The following is an 18,228-nucleotide window of genomic DNA, read 5'->3' on the forward strand; positions in this document are numbered from 1 at the left end:
ATACCAGCACTCCCAATTATTCCTCACAGTCTGATATTTTAAAATATGCGGTTTTTAAAATTATTATTATATGACTGAAAAATTTTGTATTGGCCATTTTTGTTCTCTCTGATAAGTTGCTTTCTGTATTTTTGGCCCCTCAGTCTATTGAGAAGTAATATGACTTAGGTTCTAGAGCAGACTGTGTGCATTTGAATTTCTACACTGTCACTTGCTGTTTTTAACTTTGAGCAAGTGACTTAAGCTCTTCAGATCTGGGAGAAATAATAGTACCTACATTAGGGGATGGTTATGAGGGTAATTAAGTAAGTTAAAACCTATATACAGTAACTGCTATGTAAATCATAGCTGCTATTACCATCTTTTTATTTCATCTTTTTCTTAATGATTCATCATAGCTAATTACATATTAAGGCTGCTAACCACTTGTCATGTTGTAAATATTTTTGACAAATATTCTCTTTGCTTTATTTGTGGTGTCTTATGTCATAAATAATTATATGTATATATTATATATATGTTCATTTATAGTGAACAGTAGTTCATAGTTCAACTTAAAATGCCAACTTTGTCATACACAGAATTCCCACTTAACTATATATGTAGTTCACTATATATATCTCTCGAATGAACTTCTGTTTGAAGTTAAATGTAAACATTTCCCTTTAGCCTTTCTAGTTTCATCCACATTTCACCCAATACCCCCTCCCTAGAAGTATCGTAGTTATGTTTACACATTAAAAAAAGTTTTCTTGGCATATATACAAGCATATTATTAAAAAATACAAATGAAATTATGCTGTACACCGGGAATTATAACTTTTGTTTTTACATATTATGGGCATCTTTCCATAGCTAGACCTAGTTTTATTTAATGGCTGCATAATATTCCATTAAATGAGTTTATCATCATTTTTGTAACCAGCACACTAGTTTTACACATTTGGGTTGATTCCAAGTTATTCGTATTACAGACAATGTCAAAATGAATATCTTTACAGGCATATCTTGAAGATACTATGGATTCATTTCCACGCCTCCATAGTAAAGTGAATAACATGATAAAACAAGTTACACTTTTTTTTTGTTTGTTTCCCAGTGCATATAAAAGTTGTGTTTACACTATACTGTAGTCTGTTAAGTGTGCAATAGCATTATGTCTGAGAAGACAATATCCATGCCTTAATTTAAAAATATTGCTTAAAAATGCAGACACAGAAACACAAAGTGAGCATGTACCGTTGGAGAAATGATACCAATAGACTTGTGTGACATAGGGTTGCCACCAGCCTTCCAGTTTGTAAAAAACACGATTATCTGCAAGGTGCAATAAAGCCAAACACAATACAGTGAGGTGTGCCTCTACATAAATCTTTGCACAAGTGTGTGAGTATATATATCTGAAAGTAAATTCTCTAAGACTGGAATCATTCTTTCAAAGCGCATATGTATTTTAAATATTCACAGATTTCTCTCCACCAGAATTCATGCAGAAAACTTAAAAATTAAGGTAGTAAAATGATTGATATTTTCCTTTTGAGTTTCTGACCTTTGACGTCATGCTAAGGAAAAAAGCCTTCTTCCATCCAAGACTGCAAAAATAAAATATTCTCCCGTATTTTCTTTTTCTTTGTGTAAGAGATTGTGCTATGTTGCCCAGGGTGGAGTACAGTAACTGTTCACATGCACAATTAGAGCACACTACAGCCTCGAATTCCTGGGCTCAAGCAATCCTCCCGCCTCAGCCTCCTCAATAGCTGGGACTACAAGCACTTGCCACCATACCTGGCCCATGTTTTCTTTTTTTTTTTTTTTTTTTTTTTTGAGACAGAGTCTCACGCTATCGCCCAGGCTGGAGTGGAGTGCAGTGGCCGGATCTCAGCTCACTGCAATCTCCACCTCCCAGGTTTGCGCCATTCTCCTGCCTCAGCCTCCCGAGTCGCAGGGACTACAGGCGCCCGCCACTTCGCCCGGCTATTTTTTGTATTTTTTAGTAGAGACGGAGTTTCACTGTGTTAGCCAGGATGGTCTCGATCTCCTGACCTCGTGATCCGCCCGTCTCGGCCTCCCAAAGTGCTGGGATTACAGGCTTGAGCCACCGCGCCCGGCCCCCATGTTTTCTTACACTAGTTTTTAGTTGTTGGCTTTGGAGGATTGTGTATGTCTGCAATTCATAGGGAATTTATCTTGACTTATACTGAGATACAGATCTGGCTTTATTTTTTAAGTTTTTAACTTGATTTTGTTCATTTATATTTTCCTATGAAAATATAAATTTTTTCCACTTAATTTTTCTTTTTATGTGTATTGATATAAAGTGATACAAAACAGACTGTTGCCTTTTAAATATCCAAACTTGTGGTTACTTCTCTCTCTTAATTTCTTTAAAAAAAAATATATATATATACACACACACACACACACACACACACATATATATATATATATTTATTTAGTTAATTATTGAGATGGAATCTTGCTGTGTTGCCCAGGCTAGAGTGCAGTGGCACGATCTCAGCTCACTGTAACCTCTGCCTCCGAGTTTAAGCAATTCTCCTGCCACAGCCTCCCAGCTGGGATTACAGGTGCCCACCACCATGCTAGGCTCATTTTTGTATTTTTAGTAGAGACGGAGTTTCACCATGTTGCCCAGGCTGGCCTCCAACTCCTGACCTCAGGTGATCCACCTGCCTCAGCCTCCCAAAATGCTGGGATTACAGGCGTGAGCCACTACGCCCGGCCTAAGCTTGCTTTCTTAATAAATACACAACCGTATAGTCCAGTTATTTAGAATTAACTAAACTTTTACTGGTTTCATTGCTCACTGCAGACAGCTTCTTGTGTTCCACACCCTATCAATTTTTTGAGTTATTTATTTGAATTTTTTGTTGTTAAATGTCTGGAGTATTTTCTCAAACAAGTTTTAACAGAAATAGCCTGAGTATGATTCCTAAACTTTTTCTGTATCTGAAAATGCCCTTCTTTTTCCTTCACATGTGAATGAATTCTGGGTAGAAATTCTTGGGTCGTAGTTCCTCTATCTTTCTTTCTTTCTGTCTGTCTGTCTATCTATCTATCTATCTATCTATCTATCTATCTATCTATCTATCTATCTATATCTATCATCTTTCTAGAGACGGAGTCTCTCTCTGTCACCCAGGCTAAAGTGCGGTGGTGCAATCTTGGCTCACTGCAACCTCCACCTCCCAGGTTCAAGCGATTCTCATGCCTCAGCCTTCCAAGTAGCTGGGACTACAGGCATGTGCCCCCACACCTGGCTAATTCTTCTATTTTTGGCAGAGATGGGATTTTGCCATTTTAGCCAGGCTGATCTTGAACTCCTGACCTCAAGTGATCTGCCTGCCTTGGCCTCCCAAAGTGCAGGGATTACAGGCGTGAGCCACCGCGCCCAGCCCATAGTTACTTTAGAACTCTAAAAATGTTACTTCTAGCACTGTTTCTTTGTAGATATCTTTTTTCTTCTTCTTTTTCTTTTTCTTTCTTTTTTTTTTTTTTTTTTTTTTTAAGAAACAGGGTCCTGCTCTGTCTGTCATCTAGTAGGTTGGAATGCAGTGGTGTGATCCCAGCTCACTGCAGTCTTGAACTCCTGGGCTGAAGTGATGCTCCTGCCTCAGCTTCTTGAGTAGCTGGGACTACAGGTGCACAACACCACGCCTGTCCTTTTTTTTTTCCCCCTGGTGTCTATAAGTTTTTTTGCCTTTTGTAATAATTTGCCTGTACCCTTGGAATTCAGGAATCTGAATCTGAGTGCTTTGATCTAAAGATCCGTGTTTTTCTTTGGCTCAGGAGAATGTTTTCCTTCCATAGTTAATTTTAGTGTTGCTTCTCTGCCATCCACTTTATTTTCTCCTTATGGAGTTGCCACTCCAGAAGAGGAGAGTTATAGCAAACCTCACTCTACTCTTTGTGTCTGTCCACTTCCCACTCTTTGTCTTGGTTTTGTGTGGTTTAACAGTCCCGTGCACTGATGGGCTTTTCAGCAGTGTCTTCCCTACTATTTACACGTCCTCTACTGAGTTTTTACTTAACCATGTTTTTCATATCCAGGGTCACTCTGGTTCTCTGATTGTTCATTTCTCATAGCAGTCTATATACAAATCATTGAGGCATTGTCCTCTTGAATCTTACTAGGAGATCAAATCACAATTTTGTACAAAGTTCTCCCTTCTCCCTCCATTCACTCACTGGGGTCATTCACTTGTCTTGTGCAGCTGGGCCCCTTTCCTTCATGCTGCTGATTCTTTATATATGTCTAATGGATTTTAATTGTCCATTTATGTATTTAAATGCACTCAACAGCATAATTACAATCCTAAGGGGAGTTTTTTCTTAGCATGCTCCCCAGACCCCACCTGAACCAGTGAGTTTAGAATGTCCCAGGGGAGCTCAGCAGTGAGTGCAGTGGTTTAGATCTTGGGCTGCAGAGGCAGACACAGAGATCTGTGTTAACATCTTGGCTCTACCTCTTGCTGGCTCACCATTTCCTGGCTCCCTCCAGCTTCTAAGGTTGTCCCGTGAGAACACACAGAGCAGGACAGGCAGCTCCACGTAAGGAGACACTTTGACAAGCTGGCATAGAGCAGTGCACCATCTGCATCTTAGAAAGCTATGTTCACAACACTGAACCCTCTAGCCAAGTTGTTGCCCCTTCCTAAGGCCCATGTCCCTGGTGCCCAGAGGGAGCACCTGCCAGCTTTGCAGTCTGGTATCACTCTGTTATCACACTAAAACTATTTAAATATTTGAACATAATTCATATATATGCCTTAAAATGCTAGCAAACTGAATTCAACAGTACATTAGAAAGACCATTCATCATGACCAAGTGGGATTTATCCCTGGGATGCAAGGATGGTTCGACATGTGCAAATCAATCAATGCAATACATCATATCAACAGCAAAATTAGTAGAAGAAGTAATAAAGATCAGGGTGGAAATAAGTGAAATTGGAATGAAAAATACAATACAAAAGATCAATGAAACATAATTCCTATGCCTGGTCCTTGCCCTCTGCACTCTCCCCTTTCCCACCCTCCACTCTTCCCATCCCCTGATTTCTTCATGCTTCAGAATATCACCTAAATTGTGTATCAGATGGTCACACATTGCAGCTTGAACCCTGCAGTTCTCCCAGGAAAAGGAGGCTCTGCTGTTTATAATTCCCTTTTCTAATTTTCACAAGTGTGTTTGATATATACTCCTGTACCTACCCCCGAGAAGAGTCAAACTCAGAGAAAAGGCAGACACCAGTGTTCCTGAAGTTGAGAGTTTGAAACAAGCCTGTGGATAATAATTACCCACCTCCCTCTGCCTCTCAGTTAGTGGGTGGGGGGCGAGGGGGTGAGGACGCACCTGGCAGGAGTGCCTTCACCACCACACCTCCTTTCCCCCTCCCCAAAATGCTTTTGAAACACTCAAAAATAAAGTAGCTCCTCCCTCATAAAATAAGTGAGACTCTTGAACTGGGACAGTGAGTCTAACGGCCACATCAGGGTCAGGGTTGCCTACCAACCTCCCTATCCCTCGGGGCCTTGAACCAGATGGCAGATGACTACAGCCTGCTTTCCCATTAAAATGGTTATTTGAGTCATTGCCAAGTTACTTTTTCTGACCATTATAAATAAGCAAGATTTGAAAGCCCCCTTCCACTTGAGGCTATAGACATCACCTAATAGAAAGTATGGGAATGGGGCCGGATATGGTGACTCACTCCTGTAATCCCAGCACTTCGGGAGGCTGAGGCAGATGGATTATTTGAAGTCAGGAGTTCAAGATCAGCCTGACCAACATGGTGAAACCCTGTCTCTACTAAAAATGCAAAAAAATGAGCCAGCTGCAGTGGCTCACACCTGTAATCCCAGCACTTTGGGAGGCCGTGGTGGGAGGATCGCCTGAGGTCAGGAGTTCGAGACCAGCCTGGCCAACATGGTGAAACCCTGTCTCTACTAAAAATACAAAAATTATCTGGCCATGGTGGTGGGTACCTATAATCCCAGCTACTCAAGAGGCTGAGGCAGGAGAATCGCTTGAACCCGGGAGGCAGAGTTTGCAGTGGGCCAAGATCATGCCATTGCGTTCCAGCCTGGGCAACAGAGCTAGTCAGTCTTAAAAAAAAAAAAAAAAAAAGTATGGGAAGGGAATGGGCATTAGAAAGAACGCTCTGATAAGACACTTTTTTTTTTTTTTTGAGATGGAGTCTCTGTCACCCAGGCTGGAGTATAGTGGCATGATCTCAGCTAACTGAAACCCCTTGTCTCCCAGGTTCAAGCGATTCTCCCACCTCAGCCTTCTGAATAGCTGGAATTACAGGTGCCCACCACCATGCCTGGCTAATTTTGTATTTTTACTAGAGATGGGGTTTTGCCGTGTTGGCCAGGCTGGTCTTGAACTGCCGACCTCAAATAGTCCGCCCGCCTCAGCCTCCCGAAGTGCTAGGATTACAAGCGTGAGCCACTGTGCCTGGCCTCAAATTCCTTTTGAATGAATGAATGAATGAACAAACCCTCACAACAATACTATAAGAACTAGATATTATTTGAGTCTGTTTGTGGATAAGGCTCAGAAAGGTTAAATAATTTTATCCAATTTGCAGAGGTAGTGATTCAGAGACTCAGATGTTCTGACTCCAAAAATGAACTTCTATACACAGGGGCTAACGGCAGAGCCTTCGCTGCAAACAAGCTCCTAATTGCAGAGTTCAAGATTTTTTCCCTGTGACAATTTTCCAGCTGTGACTCATGAATAAAAGAGAATTTGTCCTTTTTATCCTTTGACAGCTAATTTTAAAGATCTCTTTCTTACCCTGAGTTCCTAGGAAGTCTAAATTTGATAGTATTTATGTGAGAAGTATTTGAACCCCAAATAGGAGCTACACTGTGGCTTGTGTATTCCCGGCCTCACATGAGTTTTGTAAGGAAATGGTAAGTCATAGTTCAAAGGAATTATTATTTCTGCGGTGAGACCTGAAGGAATGATTCTTCAGGCGGGAGGAGGGCTGAAGTGCCCTTTTCCCAGAGTAGAGTTTTGTGCAGAGGAGTTGCATGAATTCTTCCCCAGCTCTTCATGGCCCAGGACACGGACCTGCAGAGAAAGCTCTGGAGCTGATGTTCTTTCCAGGGGGTCCTTAAGAAAGAAGCAGAGCCAAGAGAAACTGCTTCACCCACCTTCCTGCAAAACTTGAGGCTGCCAAGAGACTGCTGATCTCATAGCGCCCTCTTGTGGGCGTGAGGGACCGCTGCAGCCCCTTTCCAAGTCAAAGCAAGGCTCGCACCACAGCCGTGTTAAGTAGAGCTCTGTCGCCGGCTGCGTGGCTGGTAACCTACAGCTCCTCAAGTTGTTCACATCTCTGCCTTCTCGCTCCAAGCTCAAAAAGGGCAACGGTTTCATTTTGTCCCTATTGGGTCATAAGGCAACGTTCTAACCTTCAGGAGATTCGGGGGATGGAGGGCATGCCCGTCACTGTGAGATTTGCTCAGGGGTCCTCAAATGAAAGCTGGACCACCAAGACTCCAAGCCTTGGCTACGTCTGACCACTGTTGGAATCGTCTTCCTGGGGGACTATCTGGCAGGGTGGGCCTGCGGGAATTGGTTCCATGGTGCCCAGAGCTGTTCACCTCCTTTCCTGGAGCAGTGATGTCAGTGTTGACCCAGCCTTATGTAAAGCGCAGCTAACGATTCTGCTGACTCAGGTCAGCGTTCTGCCTGTAAGAATATGTCAGACCAGGCGCGGTGGCTCACGCCTGTAACCTCAGCACTTTGGGAGGCCGAGGCAGGTGGATCACTTGAGGTCAGGAGTTCAAGACCAGCCTGACCAACATGGTGAAACCCTGTCTTTACTAAAAATACAAAATTATCTGAGCTTGGTGGCACATGCCTGTAATCCCAGCTACTTGGGAGGATGAGGCAGAAGAATCACTTGAACCTGGGAGGTGAAGGATGCAGTGAGCTGAGATCACGCCACTGCACTCCAGTCTAGTCTACAAGAGTGAAATGCTATCTCAAAAAAAAAAAAAAAAAAAAATCAGTTTCCTCTCATAGGACTCTCGTGAGGATTAAAAGAGTTTATGAGTGGACACAAAATATCTGTGTTAGTATCTAGTACACAATACTTATTCAGTAAAAAGCAGCTACTTGGCGGGGTGCAGTGGCTCACGCTTATAATCCTGTCATTTTGGGAGGCTGAGGTGGGTGGATCACCTGAGGTCAGGAGTATGAGACCAGCCTGGCCAACATGGTGAAACCCCATCTCTACTAAAAATACAAAAAATTGGGGCCGGGCGCGGTGGCTCAAGCCTGTAATCCCAGCACTTTGGGAGGCTGAAATGGGTGCATCACGAGGTCAGGAGATCGAGACCATCCTGGCTAACACAGTGAAACCCCATCTCTACTAAAAAAAAAAAAAAAAAAAAAAAAAAAAACTAGCCGGGCGTGGTGGCAGGCACCTGTAGTCCCAGCTACTCAGGAGGCTGAGGCAGGAGAATGGCATAAACCCGGGAGGCAGAGCTTGCAGTGAGCTGAGATCTGGCCACTGCACTCCAGCCTGGACCACAAAGCGAGGCTCTGTCTCAAAAAAAACAAAAAAAAAAACAAAAAAAAAACAAAAAAAAAAAAACAGGCATAGTGGCAGGCGCCTGTAATCCCAGCTACTCGGGAGGCTGAGGCAGGAGAATCACTTGAACCAGGGAGGTGGAAGATGCAGTGAACCAAGATCATGCCACTTCATTCCAACCTGGGCAAAAGAGTGAAATGCCATCTCAAAAATAAATAAATAAAAGCAGCTAGTTTATAAATTTCTGTTTTCTTAATAGCTCTACTTTTTTTTCTGTCCATATCTGCCCTCCTGTTCCCTGCTTCTCTCTCTCCACATTTATTTTCTTTCTCTCCTCTCTCAAGTCTCTCTCTTTTTTCTTATGGAGACAGGGCGTTGCTCTGTCACCCAGGCACAGCACCAGTGCAGTGGTGCAATCATAGCTCACTGCAGCCTCAAATTCCCAGGCTCAAGTGATCTTCCCACCTTGGCGTCCTGAGTAGCTGGGACCAGAGTGCGCCCTACCACACCCAGCTAATTTTTTATTTTTATTTTTTATAGAGATGGGTCTTTCTATGTTACCCAGGCTAGTCTCAAATTCCTGGACACAAGTGATCCTCCCATTTCAGATTCCCAAAGCTCAGTCTCCTTTTACATTTCTCCCTTCTCAGGATTCTTTCCATTCCTTCTAGAATTCTCTGATGGAGCTGACTGATCTGTCTCCCCAGGAACACATTTGCTTGTTGTGAATAGCTCTTGGGTATTGTCCAGCACACTCTGTTCTTTTTCGTCTACGATTCATCATTCCCCAGAAAGTGGAAGGCCCTGGCCCCGTCTCTCCACCCGAGGGCAGGTTCAAAGAGTGCGTGGGTGCAAGTGTCAGTGGGTGTATGTGTGTATGTGTCAGTGCGTTCACACCGCTGGTATGTTCCTAGGAAGCCTCAAACATGACTCAGTTTAGAAATGATGAACATTTAGCCCAGGAGCCACTGCAACCAGGGGACTTTTTGCCAAGCATTCAGTGGTCTCAGTGGGAAAGGTGGAGCAGAGATCTGAGACACAGAGGGACAGGTGCGTAGACACGACAGTGGAGCCAGCTGATGCCACAGAGAGCCTGTGTCGCACGTGGGAAATCTTGCCTCCTTGAGGACATTGATGGTCCCTGAGGGCACCCGCCCACTGACTCTTTCTCTCATGCTGCAGACCCACTCCGGATACTTTTCCAGCCTGTACCCCCATCACCAGTTTGGCCCGTTCCCGCATCATCACTCCGTAAGTGCCCCTCAGTTCAGCCGCATCTGCCACTTTTCCTTCTCCTGGGGCTGGGCCCACATGGCCCTTGATGACCAGTGAATGTTCATAGTGCGGGTCCTGTCTCCTGTGGTTCTGGGTCGTCCTGGGAGTGACACACCTCAAAGCATGAGCACGCCAAACTCCCCAGCACCCGAGCGTCCTTGAGGTTTTTCAGAGGCCTGTGCTGTTCCTGTTGCACAGTCCTGTGGATGCTTGCACACCTCACAGGTCGCAGGAGCTGCTGCAGATGGGCAGGCAGGCCAGATGAGGAGGTGCTGTTGGCACTGAAAAGCAGAGTTTCCAAAGATCTTTGAACAAAGTCTAGCAAATGAGGTGAACGTCATTTGCACAGACCCCATTTGCAAGGAACCCTGGCAGCCTTGCCCAAGAGCCTCTGCCTTTTGTCACAGGGTCCCAGGAGGGATGGTTCACCCCGTTTTCCTGGGCAGTCACCATGCAGCCAGGTCAGGGCAGGTTTAGTTGTGAAAATGCTTCTCTGGATACCAGGTGGGTTGGGCAGCTTTCCATTCCCTTCATCGGAATGCCTTGGGGCCGTCTGCAGGCCAGGTATGTTTAATAGCTGTTTTCATTTGCTGGATGAAGACACAGGAGAGATACAGATCACATTTGTATAAGACAGAAAACCTGTGAACAGACAGCTTTTGGAATCCAACAAATTGAGATGCTCAAGAGGAGAATGCCCTTGACTGTCACGAGTGCTGCCTGTGCTCAGGTCCCTTCCTCAGGCTTCACACCTGCAGAGCCGCAGGCTGCAGAAAGATCCCGTGCACCATTTTGGCCATTTCCTTGGGTGGCGGGGCCTTCCCACCCTGGGGTTCATGGGAAGGCGCTTGGCACCTGTGTAGTGCCTGGAGGAGAGAGCCCGGTTGGAATGATGTCTTCTGTCTTGTCTTTTTTGCCCTCCCAGTATCCAGAGCAGGAGGTTGTGAATCTCTTCATCCCAACCCAGGCTGTGGGCGCCATCATCGGGAAGAAGGGGGCACACATCAAACAACTGGCGAGATTCGCCGGAGCCTCCATCAAGGTGAGGCTGCTCCCGATGGCCCTTGTGGCCCTTTCTACCACCTCCCCTCACCCCACGTCCCTTGTGCCCTCTCAGTCCCAGGCAGTGCTACACCATGCAGAGACAGAATCCCACAGGGATCTAGAACATTTGCCCCAGGACTATCCCCGTCCGCTCTCATCTTTCCTTTTCTTTTTCCTTTACTCTTCAACTAACCACTGAATTAGAAAAAAATATTAGTAGCCAACAACCCAATCCAGTCCTTTTTGTTTTATCATTGTTGTCCTCAAGAAGATAAAGAAAGGAGGAGGATTTTCCCAAACTAATGGAAGGGACTGCAGTGAAGTGATAACTTAGCAGGTATCAGCGTACAGTGCTTTAATGAGTCTCCACTTCACAGGCCCTGAACTATGAGAAAATAATATGAATAAAAAACTCTTTAAAAGCAATGATAAAATCATAAACAAAAGCTGAGGATCTAACTGAATAAGCAGCCCAGCCTGAGCAGAGCAGCTCAGGAGGGAAGGTCCTTGACTTATGGAAAGGCTGCAAATGCAGACGTGGCTGCATCTCCAGGCCCACATCCTGCCTCCTTGAGCACAGTGTGGAGAATCATCAGAGAAGCTGAAAGGGGAGGATTATTTGCCCCTGGTCCTGCTCCAAGACCAGCTATCAGCTCTGACTCACGGGCAGAATGCTGAGCACGTCCCAAGCCTCACGAAACATTTTCGGAAACAGAGTTTTTGTTGTTATGCAAAATAATTTGCTACCATGGGACAACCCAGAATTCCAAATGAGAAGTCTCATGACTTGGAGAGAAAGAATGCTTACACTTTCTCCTCAGGAAGAGCTGGAATTTCTCCCACAGCAAGTGTGCTAGAGAAAAAACAAAAAATATTCTGAGTAGTACAGAACAAGGGTTGCACTGAGACCATCAGAGAATTTCATTTTGGTGAATCATTTTCCCTCTCAGGCCTCATTGATCTCATCTGCAGAGTGGACAGACAGGATGAGAGCCCTGAGGTGTGGGGGCCCTTGTGCCCAGCAGGCCTGCTGCAGGTGAGATGCCAGCCTAGGCAGATAGGCAGGTGCTGGCCTGACCCCTGAGGGTAGGCTGAGTAAAGTGTGGAAAATGCCCCCAGCTGGCTGCAGCTCTTGGGCCTTGCCCAGCTTTCAGTCCTGCAATCTGAGATGCCGGCAGGAGAAGGGACCATTTCAACTAAAAGGGACTTGAGGGACCATCTCATCAAATCCCCCTCTTGTTCAGCAGAGAAAAGTGAGGCTCAGATCGTGCTGGGATGTGGGCAAGGTACACATGTGGCAGGGCTGGCTCTGAGATAGAAATTCTGCTGACTTCGGGGATATCCAGCACTTCCTGGGGCTCACCACCACAGGACCTCTTCATCTACTATTGCCCATGAGGAACTGGGGCCTAGGGAGTTTTCACTGACTTGTCCAAAGCCACAAAGCTGAAGAATATGAGAGCCAAGATTTGCCCAGGTTATTCTGTTTCTGGTCCAGTGTGTTTTTCCACCATAGCAACCTAACTGCGATGCCAGAGTAATTCCCAGCAGGGCCTCTAGGAAAATAAGAGGGAGATCAGTCCCATGGACTGCATCCCACAGTCCCAGGTCCCAGCAAGGTCGAATGGTGATGCGTCACTGTGCTCCTGGCCTCTGTGATGGGCAAAGACAGCGGTGTTGCATCAGGAGGACAGAATGGGCTCTACAGCTTAGGAAGGTCCAGATAGTGTTTTTTATGCTGGGCTAACAGTCTTCTCCAGCAGCCTTCTACTTCCCCAGCTCCTGCCTCTCCATAGCATAAACCAGGGAGGCCAAGTATTTGCAAAGGAAATTTCCAAATTTTTAAAATCAATCAGCTGGGCATGGTGACTTATGCCTGTAATCCCAGCACTTTGGGAGGCTGAGGCGGGTGGATCACCTGAGGTCAGGAGTTGGAGACCAACCTGGGCAATATGGTGAAACCCCATCTCTATAAAAATACAAAAATTAGCCATGCATGATAGTGGGTGCCTGTAATCCCAGCTACTCAGGAGGCTGAGGCAGGAGAATCACTTGAACCTGGGAGGTGGAAGTTGCAGTGAGCTGAGATCACGCCATTGCACTCCAGCCTTGGTGACAGAGCAAGACTCTGTCTCATGAAAATAAAAATTAAAAATTCTGTTTTTTGCTAGATTCCCTTTGTCTCAACAGGTCCCTGAAAACATCTGTCTCTAAAGCAAGATGGATGATCTCACTAACTCCAGAGATTCTCCCACCCCTAGTTTCTACTGGGCCAGTCTTTGGGGGCCACAGTGAGGGGCACATTTGATGCTGCTGGGCGGGGAGAGAGCCTTACACTCATCCATGGGAGCAGAGCCCAGAGGAGGTGGACTGAGCTAAGATCTGGGTGATGCACTCCAAGAGATGCTTTGGTTGCAGGTGAGAGCTGAGCTCACATCACCTGCCTTTCCTGTAGAACAGGCTTCCAAATGCTGCACAAAATTAATTCAGCCAGTGACACCTAATTCCAGATCCTTGCTCCAGCCCTGCTTACCCTGTGATCTTGGCAGTTATCTCTGCACCCCATTTGCTTCAGTCCTAAGATGGGGTCCTCATTCCTACCCCTTCAGAGGGAGTGTGCCATTAGACATTCCAAAACTGCAGAAGTGCACAAGTGCACAAGTAGCACAAGCAGAAGTGCATAAGTAGCTCTCCAACTTCTGGTCTAGGCTGGAGAATCTGAGCAAAGCAGCCACAAGTCACTAGGAAGTGGACGGTGATGACAGAACTGATTTGGTCAGTGTGAGTCATGAATCAGCCATTCACCCTTCTTGGTTTGGGTGGTGGTAGGAGCTGGGAACCACACAGCCATGATCCACTCTCTCTTATTTACTCTGAGGTAAGGACCAGGTTTAATGCCAGGTATGGATCTCAAAGTAGAGTCAAGGGATCCTGCCAGAAGTCGCAATGGCCAGGCTCTGTGTGATCTACCAGAGGGTGTCAGACCCCTCGACACACTCAGATCTGTATTTTTTGGCTGAGACCCTGCGAAGAAATGGCTGCCCACAGCAAAGGAAGTCCCCCAAGAAGCTCAGCTGTTGGTCACCCGAGTCTCATGTTTATCTTCATGCCACCAAGGAGTCAAGGCCAGAGAACTCTTTGCAGATCCCATGAAGGGGTCCCTCCTTCCAGAGCGGGACGGGTCTGAGCATGTCTTGGCTGTGTACTCACAATAAAGCTGGAGCAACCACCCTGGACCCTGAGGCCCATGGATGGATCTGGCTTATAGGACACACTGAGAGGAAACAAAATTGAACCCTCTGGCGGTGGAGGTCTTCCTGGAGGAGCCCAAGTGACACAGTGGTCCAGAGGTGATCTGCACACAAATGCAGCACCCAGAGTGAATCCCGTTTCACTCAACAGATCTTTCTCGAGACCTAGTCTCAGGAATGGCGCCTCCTTTGAACCGCTACTTGGGTTTTGCCTGAGAACATGATGACCCTGTCATTGACCATGTTTCTTGTTTCGTATTTGATCTTAGCTTAGAACTGCATCTGCGGCCAACCTGGGGCAGGTGTGGAGGACCTTAGGAGATGTGTGTTCTGACCTCAGTCTTGGCTCATCCTTACGTTCCTAAATGCCTGGTGTGCACTCATTTTCCTTTTTTTTTTTTTTTTTTTTTAAAAAAAGATGGAGTCTCTCTCTGTCACCCAGGTTGGAGTGCAGTGGTTTGATCTCGGCTCATTGCAACCTCCACCTCCTGGGTTCAAGTGATTCTCCTGCCTCAGCCTCCCAAGTAGCTGGGAATACAGGTGTGTGCCACCACACCTGGCTAATTTTTGTATTTTTAATAGAGACGGGGTTTCACCATGTTGGCCAGGCTGGTCTCGAACTCCTGACCCCAGGTGATCTGTCCGTCTCCGCCTCCCAAAGTGCTGGGATTACAGGTGTGAGCAACTGTACGCCTGGCCTCATTTTACTTTGAATGACAAAATGTGTGGCTTTTGCTACAATGTGTTAATAAGTTTTGATTTTGTATTTGTTTTTAGCTAAAGCTTTTTGGAATAAAACAGGCTATGCAGAAACAAATATGTAACAAGGATCTCTCCAACAAAAATGCCTATTCAGCCCAGGGTTTGAGTAGTGTGGCAAGAGAACCTGAACTCACAGAAACTAAGAGAAGGAGGCTGGGCGCAGTGGCTCACACCTGTAATCCCAGCCCTTTGGAAGGCCAAGGTGGGCGGATCACTTGAGGTCACTTGAGCTCTTCTTTGGAGGACTTTGAGACCAGCCTGGCCAACATGGTGAAACCCCATCTCTACTAAAAATACAAAAATTAGCTGGGTGAGGTGGTGGATAACTGTAGTCCCAGCTACTTGGGAGGCTGAGGCAGGAGACTCGCTTGAACCTGGGAGGTGGAGGTTGTAGTGAGCTGAGATCACGCCACTGCACTCCAGCCTGGGCGGTAGAGTGAGACTCGGTTTCAAAAAAAAAAAAAGAGAGGAGATTTGGAGCTTGCCGGGCCCAGCCCCCATGTTTCACAGATGAGGGAATGGAGGCACAGCGAGGGGAGGGATTTGCAGGATTTTCAGGACCAAGACTGGAACCAACGTGCCCCCATTTCTGCTCTGCTGCTGTTTTACTTATGACCCATTTGCTGTGGAGGAAGCAGTCCTGACCACACATACTCTAACTCAATTGTCACTTGCAGCTGACTACCCCCGCAAGCTGAGAATTAGAACCAGAGATACCTTTGCTGCAAGCTCGACTCCAATTTAACACCTTGGTGGACCTGCCTTTCCTTCCCTTTGGGCCCTAGGTGGGTTGGCAGAGCCTGTACATCCCTCTTCCTAGAGCTTTTGACTCCCTGGTTATTTCCTAAAACTTGACTCAGTGAGAGGAGGCCCGTCAGAGTTGGTGCTCGGGGCAGGGACAGGCAGTAACTATGGGCCTGTGTCTGACTCTCCCTGGGTGGCCAAAAACCCAAATTTGATACTGGGCATTACAGTCATGACTTCCTAAGACCAGGGTGGAGGCAGCATGGCATCAGACAGAGCCAGGGGTAACGGCAGAAGCAAGACCCAATGTCTCCTGTCGGCGTGCTTGCCGTCCACTTAGACTTGAAAGAGGGGCTAGGGAATGCAGCCGAGCATCAGCGTTTTCCTCTCCTGTGAACCACAGATCGCCCCTGCAGAAGGCCCAGACGTCAGCGAAAGGATGGTCATCATCACCGGGCCGCCAGAAGCCCAGTTCAAGGTTAGTGCCAAGGGCCACCTCAGCCCTGCAGGCTCTGGGCACAGAGCAGCCACCTCAAAGGCATATTCAAGGCTCTTCTTTGGAGGCCCAGCCTCCATTTCCCTCCCTGCTACTGCCCACCGGGCTCAGGCTCACCCTGTCGTCCCCACCTCCATCCTGGCTGTTCCTTCTGCACGTTTGCCCTCTGCTGGGAAGCCCTCTTCCCCCTCCCTCCTGTGGAAAAGTCGATCATCTGTCGGTGCCCAGTTCGAGTGGTACCTCCTCTGGCACCTGTCATCTCTTAGCCCTGGTTCTGAGGATGGATGTCTCCGGCTCATTTAGTCATTTCTACCCTTCAAGCCACAGAGGACTAACAGGTGTAAGGGGAAATAGCACGGTTTGTTGGAAGTTCTTTGGTGAGGTGTGTTTTACTTTGTTTTGTTTTTGCCTTTTTTTCTTCCCTAGGAAAATTATAACTTGAGCTTTCTAAAAGTGAGAAACATGTATTTATTTATAAAAGTACAATCCTTATCATTAAAAATATTTAAACTTTAGCTGAGCAGAGGAAATTCACACATGTGGAACTGCTCAAAAGCAATAGCCTCAGCCAGGGGCAGCAGGTGGTGGCATCCTCCTGTAGTTCCAGCTACTCGGGAGGCAGAGGCAGGAGGATCCCTTGAGCCCAGGAGTTTGAGAACAGCCTGGGCAATATAGCAAGACCTCATCTCTAATGAAAAGAAAAAGATAACAAAAAACAATAACGCTTCAACTCAATATTGGACAACATGTGGAATATCCATTTAACAGAATATTATTCAGCCATAGAAAGGAATGAAGTACTGATGCATGGTGCAACATGGGTGACCATCACACGAAGTAAAAGAAATCAGACAGCAAAAGCCCCATATAGGCCAGGTGTGGAGGCTCATTCCTGTGATCCAACACTTTAGGAGGCCAAGGCAAGAGGACTACTTGAGCCCAGGAGTTTGAGGCCAGCCTGGGCAACACAGTGAGACCCCCATCTCTACAAAAAAAAATTTAAAGTAGCTGGGTGTGGTAGCATATACCTGTAGTCCCAGCCTACTTGGGAGGCTGAGGCAGGAGGTCACTTGAACTCAGGTCAAGGCTGCAGTGAGCTGTGATCATGCCATTGCACTCTAGCCTGGGTGACAGAGCAAGACTGTCCCAAAATAAATAAAGGCCATGTATGAAATGATTTCATTTATATGAAATGTCCAGAATAGGCCAGTCCCTAGAGACAGAAAGTAGATTGGCAGTTGCCAGAGAACAGGAGGAGTTGGAACTAACTGCTAATAGGTATGAGGTTTTTATCTGGGGGAATGGTATGGAAATGTTCTGAGTAGATAATGGTAGCGATTGCACAACATACCACTGAAATGGATACTTGGTGTTTTGTTTAGTTTTTATTTTTTGAGACGGAGTCTCCCTCTGTCACCCAGGCTGGAGTGCAGTGGTGGCATCTCAACTCACTGCAACCTCCATCTCTCGGGTTCAAGTGATTATCGTGCCTCAGCCTCCCAAGTAGCTGGAATTACAAGCGCATGCCCACACGCCTGGTTAATTTTTGTATTTTTAGTCGAGATGGGTTTTCACCATGATGGCCAGGCTAGTCTTGAACTCCTGGCCTCAAGCAGTCTGCCCACCTCGGCCTCCCAAAGTGCTGGGATTAGAGGTGTGAGCCACCATGCCTGGACTGAAGTGTATACCTTAAAATGGTGACTTTCAGATTATGTAAATTATATCTCAGTATTTTAAGTAAAGAAAAAAAAAAAAAGAACATTGTAAGCTGTGGTTCTTTTTCATTAAAAAAATAAAAAAGAAAATAGGTTCTTGGCTCCTCTACCTTTGGAGTTAGACATCAAAAAGAAAGATCATGTTGAATGTAGTGACTCACACCTGTAATCCCAGCATTTTGGGAGGCCAAGGTGGGAGGATCACTTGAGGCCATGAGTTCAAGACCAACCTGGGCAACATAGTGAGACCTCCTCTCTAAAAGAAAATGAAAACATGAACTGTGATCATGCCACTGTACTCCAGCCTGGGCACAGAGCAAGACCCTGTTCTCCATCAAAAAATTTTTTATTTAAAAAAAAGCAACATCAGG

At 46.1% G+C, this 18,228-nt stretch overlaps 1 protein-coding gene across 4 annotated transcripts in view; it reads left to right on the forward strand.

Moving 5' to 3' along the window:
* IGF2BP2 (insulin like growth factor 2 mRNA binding protein 2) overlaps positions 1-18,228 on the forward strand; it is a 186,166-nt gene that overhangs the window by 161,549 nt on the left and 6,389 nt on the right. For all 4 annotated transcript variants that reach the window (XM_007971841.3, XM_007971842.3, XM_007971845.3 and 1 more), the window contains 3 exons: positions 9,753-9,821; positions 10,771-10,887; positions 16,050-16,124. In XM_007971841.3, coding sequence (XP_007970032.1) covers positions 9,753-9,821; positions 10,771-10,887; positions 16,050-16,124 — 261 coding nt within the window. The remainder of the gene's footprint in view (positions 1-9,752; positions 9,822-10,770; positions 10,888-16,049; positions 16,125-18,228) is intronic.

The sequence above is a fragment of the Chlorocebus sabaeus genome, chromosome 15, assembly GCF_047675955.1.
Source record: "Chlorocebus sabaeus isolate Y175 chromosome 15, mChlSab1.0.hap1, whole genome shotgun sequence".
NCBI lineage: Eukaryota > Metazoa > Chordata > Mammalia > Primates > Cercopithecidae > Chlorocebus > Chlorocebus sabaeus.